Genomic DNA, 10000 nt, shown 5'->3' on the forward strand with positions numbered 1-10000 from the left:
TTTTTTCATCTTACTTCTTATCCCTTTCTCACCTAAATTTCCCCACGGGTTTAATAAAGTATTATCTTATTTTACCTTATCTAAGAACATACAATGTTAGTGTGTGTTCTCTTACATACGTATAGGTGTAGAGTATAAAATTATACACTATGGACTACACATCTACCCTGTGTTCATTCTTTTTTTTCTCCTATTCATTGTTCCTATTCATTCATTTTCCTATTTTTTTTGCGCCATAAAATGCTACTAAAGATTTTATATATATATATATATATATATATATATATCCATATACACACACAGCCAGCTCCCAGGATGCAAATGGTTTGGTGGACTAACAAAGCCTCATGGCTACTTAACATACTGCTGAATGGGCCAATCATGAACAGCTCAACAACACACAACTCATTTTGTTTAAAAAAAATTTATATATATATATATTTAACAGTCAGAATATCCATGTTTTATAAAAGTGGAATTATTTTGGAGTTTAAAAGTACGGACAACACAACAAAAGCGTCTATCAATAATATGAGTCTCAGAAAATCAAAATAATAATCAATAAATAATAATAAAAATATAATAATCAAAAAAATATTCCGTTTCATCGTCACATTAAGATTGAAATCCGCTGTTTGAAATGTTCTCCAACTCCGGAGTAATATGAGATTCAGCATCGCTGTCGTTCTCTGCGTCGCCCTTGGGAGAACTGACTATCATTGCGGAAAATGAAGTAGAGTATGCGCTGCTAACACTGATTTGGATCTATCGCACTGGTCAGATTAAGATCCGAAATATGATTCAGAGCTTCCGCCACCCGCTTCGCCTAACCCATAAAAAGTTTTCACAGACAAGTGAGACCGAAACACCCCCGTGCTGCACTTTAACCGTCTGTTTATGGAAGTGATGTAGGTGCGTGACGCGAAGGGTTTCACAACAGTGGCTCCGTGTGTGTAAAAGTAGTACGATTTAAAGGCTGAATTCTATCAAAACGGTTTTCACATTGTGACTTCATATCACATGGAATATGGATGAATGATCTTCACCTGGACGCTCGTTTTAAAGGAAACGATCGATCGGCGTTGTTCAGTGCTGTTCTGCTTCTCGGCAATTGAACTGCGTTTCCCCATGTTATCTAACGGGAATATTGAACTCCAGTCTTTAACATTTTTCGACTATTTATAAATCAAACCCGGTTTTGAAAATACGTTGAGAGATAAAAAAAAAACCCACAAAGGAACACGAATGTGGAAAAATCGAATTTTTTCAATATATTTGGCTGCTCCTGGCGATTTTAGAAATGCACGAGATGCGGCTTTTGCTGTGGTAGGTCGCATATATATATATATATATATATATATATATATATATATATATATATATTTCCCAACGTAAAAATCCTTCACCCAAGCCTATTTTTCTAAATAAAAGCCCACATCTAAACCCATTTTTCTATGTAAAACACCACACCAATAGGCTTGGGTGACAAAAAAAGCTATTTAACATATTTCTTATTTAAATTGTTTTTTTTTTGCAGTGATTCAAAATATATATATAAAAAAATAATCCTGTTCCGCGCATTGTATTGCGTCATTTCCCATGTCAATTCTCGCGTTTGTTTTCGTGACAAAACGTAGTTTGGAGCCCCGGCAGACATGTCTGGGATTCCCCCTGGTGAAAGATCTTGTAATGTGTGAGTCGCCTTTCAGTCATGTAGTGTCCAAACCGCGAGATTCCCGTTCACAAGACAGAGAGTTGTGTAGTGTGAACAGTACAGCGATCTAAAGACTCAAGTCGTGTCGTGGGTCCATAGCATAAGCCCGTTTTTCAAAGTAAAAGCCCTCCCCAGAGCCACCCACGGACTCCGCCCCCAGATAGTGGATCTTTCCTTTCAGCCACGAGGAACAAGATATTCTCTGAAAACACCAAATTGCAGCGGGATTCCTCTTTGAAACCCAAAAGGGGAAGGTCTCTCTCCCGCTCTCTCTCTTCACTCCTCTCACCCCGAGGGAGGGGGCACAGCGAGGGGTCCGCCACAAACAACAAATAACACTCCCAGGAAACAATAGTCCCTATTGTGTCAACAGATTATCCTCCTCCAAAGTGGGAGAACGAGGGGAGTGCGGAGACGAGAAGAGAAGAAAGAAGAGAAGAGGCGGGAGTAGAAGAGGAGCGGAGAAGAGACAAGGGGAGAAGAGAGAAGGTGGAAAGGGGAAGAGCAGAGAAGGGGCGAAGACTAGAGAAGGGAATGAGAGATGAGAAACTAGGAGGCAATAGAGGAGAGACCGGGTAGAGAGGAGGAGAGGAGAACAGAACAGACGGGAAGAGGGGAGGTGGTGACCAGAGAGGAGACAAGGGGAGGACGTGGGAGAGGAGAGGAGAAAGGAGGAGAGGACGCGAGGGCAGAGCAGAGGAAGGGAGGAGAGGTAGGAGATGAGAGGAGGAACAGAGTGATCCATTCATCCCTTCACCCAGACTCCAGACCCTGTGGAACGAACCACTGTGGACTGGGGAGTACACTTTTATTACACCGCGAGAGAGGACTGGGCCATTCTGTGTAACAACACATTTCTTACCACATTTGGTCATTTTTAGGTTTGCATCTATCGTCTTTTCTCTAACGCTACTCTACTCGACCTCAACTCTACCTCCCTCTGCTCTAGCGCTGCCTCTACTTCCTTCTACCTACCTCTACAGTGCTCATACTCAGTCTCTCCTGTACCTCCTCCACTCTACCTGTCTCTACTCTAACTCTACTCTACTGTAGAATGGAGGTAGAGTAGTTGGAGGTAGAATACAGTAGAGTAGAGATAGAACACAGCTAGAGTAGAGGAGGGTAGAGTCAGAGTCGATTAGAGTTGAGGTGGAGTAGAGGTAAAGTAGGGGAAGGTGGAGAAAATAGAGGAGAGGGACTAACTCAATTCTACCCCCCCCCCACCCTACTCTAGGTAGGTCTAGAGTAGAGGTAGGTCTACCTCTACTTTACTGATCTGCTAAATGACTAAATGTAAATGTACTCAACCTCAACTGTACTTTACCTGCCTCTACTCTACCTTCCTCTACTTTACCTCTACTCTCCTCTACTTAACCTCGCCTCTACCTTCCTCTACTCTACTCTCCTCTACTTAACCTCGCCTCTACCTTCCTCTACTCTACTCTCCTCTACTTAACCTCTACTCTACCTTCCCCGACTCTACTTTCCTCTACACAAACTCTACTATAACTTCCTCTACTCCACTATACCTCTACTTAGTTGTACATCCTCTACTCTAACTCGACTCTAACTTCCTCTACTTTACCTCTACTCTACTCTCCTCTACTCGACCTTCCTCTACTCTGCTCTCCTCTACTCTACTTTCCTCTACACAAACTCTACTATACCTCTACTCAGGTAGGTACAGAAGAGGTAGATTAGAGTTGCGGTGGAGTAGAGGTAAAGTAGAGGAAGGTAGAGTAGGGGCCCCACCTCTACTGTATTCTAGGTATGTCTAGAGTAAAGGTAGGTTTACCTTAACTTTTCTCTCCCTCTACTCTGCCTTCAACTACCTTTAGCTACTCTACTGTATTTTCCTCGACTTAACCTCTACTCTCCCCTACCTGCCTCTACTCTACCGTCCTCTTCTCCAATGTACCTTCCTCTACTTTACCTCTACTCTACTCTACCTTCCTCTACTTTAGCCGTACTGTACTCTACCCAGCCTCTACTACTACTTCCTCTACCTCTATTCTACTCTATGTCAGTTTTTGAGTTTCCAGCCAGTGGGGCTGAAAACAGTGAAGTTCTTTAAATGCAGTGCTGGATCAAAAGTCACCGTGAAGAGGGTTAGACAACATGGCAACCATCTTTTTTTCTTTAACTAGCTATAGCTATTGCCGTTGGCTCCGATCACGGAGTAAGGTCGGAGTAAGGTTGGAATAAAGTACACACAGGGACAACACATTGAGTGTATGTGTGTCTGACGCCCAAAAGGAAGCCATTACTTTGCCATTACGTTGATGGCTCCTACATGAATGAATCTCATTTCAGCCGCCCTACTACAGGGCAGCACATTCATAACATTTAAGCGGTAATCCGTACGATTCTTTCGTAAAAAGAAATCCTGCTCTTGTTTTTATACTTTATTTAGCTGGGAGTTTCTCGGAAACAGCCATTCAATACAATTGTGATGTAAAAAAATATATTGAAATTTCGAGCAGAATTCGGAGACTTGCAGTCAACAATAGAAACAGACCTGATGGATTAACACTTTAACCTCCACTACATACTACTTTTTGACCCCGCCCCTTTCTTTGTCCCAGTGATGACATCACCCTGTAATTGGCCCCCATGGAAGCACCCCCCCCCCCCCCCCACACACACACACACATACACACACACACACACACCCCCACCATGTCCTAATAAACAACCGCACCCATTTGTGTAAACATGCACACACCATCCCCCACAAAGGCTTCACCCCACCCAGCAGCTCTGGCTAATCAGTTCAAAGGGAGATGCTATCAAGATGGGGAGAGAGCGAGCGAGAGAGAGGGAGAGAGAGAGAGAGAGAGAGAGGGAGAGAGAGAGGGAGAGAGAGAGAGAGAGAGAGAGGGAGAGAGAGAGAGAGAGAGAGAATGTCTATTTTTAGGTTTTAGCATCTCAACTTATTTGTAAACATATTGTTAACGGCAAAGTTTACATTTTTTAGGTTATCATCACATATTGTTACTTAGCTGTACACATTTTTAAGAGCAAAGTTAAAATTCAATTTAAATTTAACACATTTCGGGTTGTGTGTGTGTGGGGGGGGTGGGCGGGGGGTGGGGGGTTAACGACCTGGGAGGGTGGAGGTGGGTGGATTTGTATGCGTGTGTGTGAGTGTGTGAGTGTGTGTGTGTGTGTGTGTGTGTGTGTGTGTGTGTGTGTGTGTGTGAGTGTGTGTGTGTGTGGGGGGGGGGGGGTACTTGAATGACTTCTGACCCCTTTGAAAAGGTTAAGAGGCAGATTAGGAGAGGGGGCTTTTGTTATTGGTCCTGTTCTCATCTTCAGACAGATCCCCACTGATAACTTAGCACTAAACCTCTATCTGCAAACTGAGAAAGAACCAACAAGAACAAAAAAGTTTTAAGTGGTCATCAATGAGATTACTTTGTTTAAAAAAATCTCACATTGTCTACTTCTTTTAAGATGGCACTTTATGAGAAAAAGCCATTCAATGTATTTCATGTGCGTGTGCTCCTCGATATGCGGTTTTCCATTGTTGGTGGTCCGCCGTGGGCATAGCCAGTTGTGGTCAATAAACTGTCGATATGGATTTACATTCACAAAAAAGAACGAAAAAAATAATAACCTCAACCACCAAAGAAATGCAGAAGATGAGAAGAAGGCAAACTTTGGAGAAAAAAGTTTGGGAGTCTTAAAGCAGCACTATGTAACTTTTGGTATTTGGGATATGGTGCCCCTAGAGTTTCTGAGTGCAATTGCATGTTTACGCCACCGTCGTACAACTCGGTCCGGTGTCCGAAAATCATTTATTTTACCGGACAAATTTGAACCTCATCGGTCAAAAAGATTCGACTGTATGTTACAAATACAAATATAATATACACCTAGGTTACAGCGCCACATGCACAGACCTCGCTGCTGGCAACCAGCTAACCATGACAACCAGCTCACCCCATACCGTTCTGGCATCCATTTATCTATCCATCTATCTGAACCACCAATTCGTCCATCAATTTCTTACCATGTGGGCTGGTCCGGCGCTGCGGGTGTTCTCCTCGTACGCTCCGACGTCCTCCCACGTGGCGATGACGGCATGGGTGGGCGTGAACCTGGCGTCCGGGAAGCCCCGGTGCACTTCCTGCACGAAAGCAAGTTAAGAAAGATAGATAGATAAATAGATAGATAGATAGATAGATAGATAGATAGATAGATAGATAGATAGATAGATAGATAGATAGATAGATAGATAGATAGATAGATAGATAGATAGATAGATAGACGGACTCACCTGAGCCACTCTGTTGAGGACCCCGGGGGCCTCAGTCAGTCGGTAGTAGATGTGGCCCCGCCCGCCGCTGGTGTCCAGGTCGGCCAGGAAGGGAGCCACGGCCGGGAAGTCGGTGGGGAAGCCGTCATCCACGTACTGCTTCTCCATGGGCAGGTCCTGGGCCGAGAGGAGGCCGTTGGTGGCCACCTAGAGCGGGGGAGGAAGGGAGGGAGGGAGAGGAGATTAAAGTGCAGGAAGGTTGAGGAGGTAGATACTGAACTCCATTCCGGCCCTGCAGCGTTCATTACGTACTACATGCTGCGTACGCCACGACACATGCGATGTGCTACGTGCACTATTTTCCAGCAAACTTAAGCACGAGAGTAAAGACAACGAGGGCTTCTCGGACACTCTACGTCGTCACCATTAGCCGAGTCGCCACTTTGTGCTGGCCTGCCCTCAGTCATTGTTGGTAGACGTAATGAGAAGTTTGGCTCTTTCTGGAGGTTCGGCTCCTCACGCACGACTCTGCAAAAGAGACTCAGGCTCTACACAACCAGCCGTAACTCTGAGTCGTGAACGGAATTCTCACAAGACTCCTCCGATTGCCTCCAAATCCGGTTTATTTAGGTGGGATGCAAAGTGAAAATCAGTTTCAAATCAGATTCAATATGAATTATGCCAAATGGCGTCACCCTTTCCCCCCCCTCCACATTCATTTCATCCATCGTGATCATTTTATGTTCGCGATTCAAAGTTCTCCTGAGGCGCCTGAGGTGCTCACACCTGACTCGCAGCTCTTGGCTCTTTTTTTTTTTCGTCAGAGAGTGGAGTCTCAGATCAGCCTGTGTCTGGCTGCAGCTACAGAGTCACAGACCAACGACCCCTTCAGCGGAGTGACTCCAGACTGCTGAGTCACTCAAAAGATTGGTTCACTACCACCTAATTGTTCGCTGTGATCCAATCATTTTCGAGACTTGCATCACTAGTTGCTTGTTGCCGTAGCGAAGTGGGTCTACCACAATGCATTGTGGGATATCGTGGTGTCCAGTGTTCGCATACTACGATATTTCACCGGATGTAGTACGTCATCCTGGTACTTTTTCACATTCTATTTGATGCATAGCGCGGTTTGAAAGCCATTTTCAAAGCGTACTAAGTAGACATACTGAATGGTGTACTAGTGTGCTATAACACAGCCTCGACGAAGGCCCACAACTTTCTAGCTTTATTTGAATGAGAGATAAATGGTTTTGTACCCATACATGTGTAATGTGAGTTTGATTTTACAGGGCCGTCACCATAATTCCATAATTACTGAATTTTATTTGTGATAAGCATATCCGTAATGTAACAAACAATACCACAACGAATGCAAACATAATAGAAACATACTCTGACGTTCACTTGTGCATTGGAAAAATGAATGAATGAACCACTCCCAGTGAGTGTCCACACAGAGGCTGTGAAGTTAAAGTGCTGTTATGTAATGTACCATGCATGCATGGCTCCAAGCAACATCTTCATCAATCTCCCCCCGAAAAATCCAAACCCCAGATTAAAAGGAAAAAGTTAAAACGTTTAAAAAAAACCAACCCCAATAATTAATTCAGAATATCCCTGAATAAATCAACAGCTAGAATGCAACTCGTATTCTTTTTTTATTTTTTACTACTTATTTTTATTCAAACTACACCTGAATACACCAACAAGCTTTTTTTTTTTTTGTTATCGCGACTTTTCCTTTCAATCTGACCCCCCCCCCCCCCAAGGTGTCACCCTCTACTCACGTAAAGCTCGCGGAAGCGCGCGTCGTAGAAGTAGAAGGGCCGGGACAGCGTCAGGGGCCGGGACGTCTCGTCGTCGCCCGCCGCCAGAGACGCGTCGCCGCTCGGCGCCCCGTACGGGAACAAGCCGGTCCTCCGGAGGGCCCAAACCCGGCACACGCACACGCACACGCACAGGTAGAGGCTCACGCTCCCCCCTGCCATTTAAACTGTGTGGGCACACCGACAGCTCTGCATGAAGAACGGGGGGTTTGTTGTTGTTGTTGTTGTTGTTGTTGTTGTTGTTGTTGTTTAAAAAAAAAATGTCTTTCTTTCTTTTCTCTTTCTTTTCTCTCTTCCCCCTTTTCTCCTTTTTGAATGAAAGGATAGAGCGGTGGAGAGGGAAGGAGCGGGGTGGTGGTGGGGGTGGGGTGGGGGTGGGTGGGGGTTGTCTGCAGAGATGGAGAGAGAGAGAGAGGGAGAGAGGGGAAAAGGAGAAGAGAGGGGATTCCGATCTCTCCGAAGTGACTCCCACACCTCCCCAGAAGTTACATGAGTCTATCTGGAGGGAGGGATGGAGGGAGGGATGGAGGGATGGACCGAGGGTGGGGTGGAGGGGTTAAGGCGGGCGGGGCTTAGGGAAACCCCCAGGGGCGCGCTGGTTGGTCACGGCTCGCCCGAGTGACAGCTGTGGGAGGAGCCGGGGGAGCCCGACATCTGGCTCCGGTTAAAGCCAAAACAAACGGGGTCGATTTTGGACTGAGCGGTAACAATAGGAGTAACGATAAAGAGACACAAATAGGGGAGAAATGGTAATATGTCGTGAAACCCAAACCATTGCTAAAAAATACAGAGGCGGGCGATATACAGGAAACGCACATCAACTAAAATATAAAAAAAATATCGATATACCGTAAACGCGCATAAACTGGAATATAAAAAATATCGATACACAGTAAACGCGCATAAACTGAAATATTAAAAAAAACATCGATGTACAGTAAACCCAAAAAGTTGAACACTAACAGAAAACAATCAAATCAACTTAAAAATGTATCAACAATACAAAACAATCCTCAAGCAAGCAATAAGCAAAACATATTTAAAAGGTCGAATGATGTACCACGACTATCCTAAAGCCTGCGACGCATAACAGCGTTTGAACGCGCTTTCTCAAACTGCGTCCCACGTCCGCGTCAGTCGGCGCCGACCTCGTTCGTCCGCTCGCTCGGCGCCTGGGCCACGGACACCGAAGCCCTGTGGCGCCACCCGGTGGCCAGGGCGCCACGGCGCGCCCCGGGAGTCGCCTCGAGGGCGGCGCAAGTTGCAATGACCAGATACAACCACCGAGTGACGATGAGGGCCAAGCCCGGCACGGAGCGCTGGGTTTGGATGGGACCTTATTCATCGCTACATTTATAGCCGCTGGTTGAATCATACACCTTGTGCAACTGAAATACTACAGTATCACTTCATACCATCCTTATGGGGGCTTTGGGCACTAACTCACCAACTCTCTGCAATAAATTCTGCATTGACTTGTTTGCGGGCTCACTACCTGAGGAATGTGAATTTAACGTGTTGCATTCTGTAAATTGCGTTTAACCTGAGCTTGAGTCACTGATCTATGTAGTGTGAAGAAATCTAGGTGCGGCGTCTGGTACAGCGTCTAACTACAGCACTGGCAGCACCACTGGAAGAAAAAAGTGATTTTCTTCTCACTATTCTTGAGTGATGTCTTACTATTATCAATATTTATATTCTTCATTTTTAATTCTTACTTTTATTAATTGGAATTTTTCTCCATATTTTCTAGTACTTTTCTTACTGTAAATAGTATTTTCTTACTATCTTGTATCTTCTTAGAATTGTTTTTTTCGGGTTAGGGTTATCCTTATCTCATGGGGTGAAATAAATCATCTGATCGTCCATATCATTACATCCTGACAAATCAGGTGTTGACAGATATCACTGAGTTCATTAATAATTTATTACTGGGCCATTAGTGCTACTCAGCTAGTATACTCACAGATATGGCATCCTGTTTACACAGGATATTGGGGTCAAAGGTGAAATACGTGTGTTTGCTCATACATGCAAAAAGAGGGAAAGTGAAAAGAAAGAGCAGATAGTGGTAGAGGATTTGTGGATTACATCTTGTGAAAGATAATTAGTTAGATTGCTTGATAATTTACCAAATCATGGTGAAAAAATATCTGTATATTATTCACCAAATATAAGTAAGAGTGTGCAAAAAAA

General features: G+C 44.5%; 1 protein-coding gene across 4 annotated transcripts in view; it reads right to left on the minus strand.

Moving 5' to 3' along the window:
- nid2a (nidogen 2a (osteonidogen)) overlaps positions 1-8109 on the minus strand; it is a 62324-nt gene extending 54215 nt beyond the window's left edge. For all 4 annotated transcript variants that reach the window (XM_080024339.1, XM_080024337.1, XM_080024338.1 and 1 more), the window contains exons 1-3: positions 7766-8109; positions 5997-6182; positions 5730-5846 (exon numbers count right to left, since the gene is read on the minus strand). In XM_080024339.1, the coding sequence (XP_079880465.1) occupies positions 5730-5846; positions 5997-6182; positions 7766-7966 (504 nt within the window). In that variant the 5' untranslated portion in view covers positions 7967-8109. The remainder of the gene's footprint in view (positions 1-5729; positions 5847-5996; positions 6183-7765) is intronic.
- Positions 8110-10000: the final 1891 nt, after the last annotated feature.

The sequence above is a fragment of the Zeus faber genome, assembly GCF_960531495.2.
Source record: "Zeus faber genome assembly, chromosome: 2".
NCBI classification, from domain to species: Eukaryota; Metazoa; Chordata; class Actinopteri; order Zeiformes; family Zeidae; genus Zeus; species Zeus faber.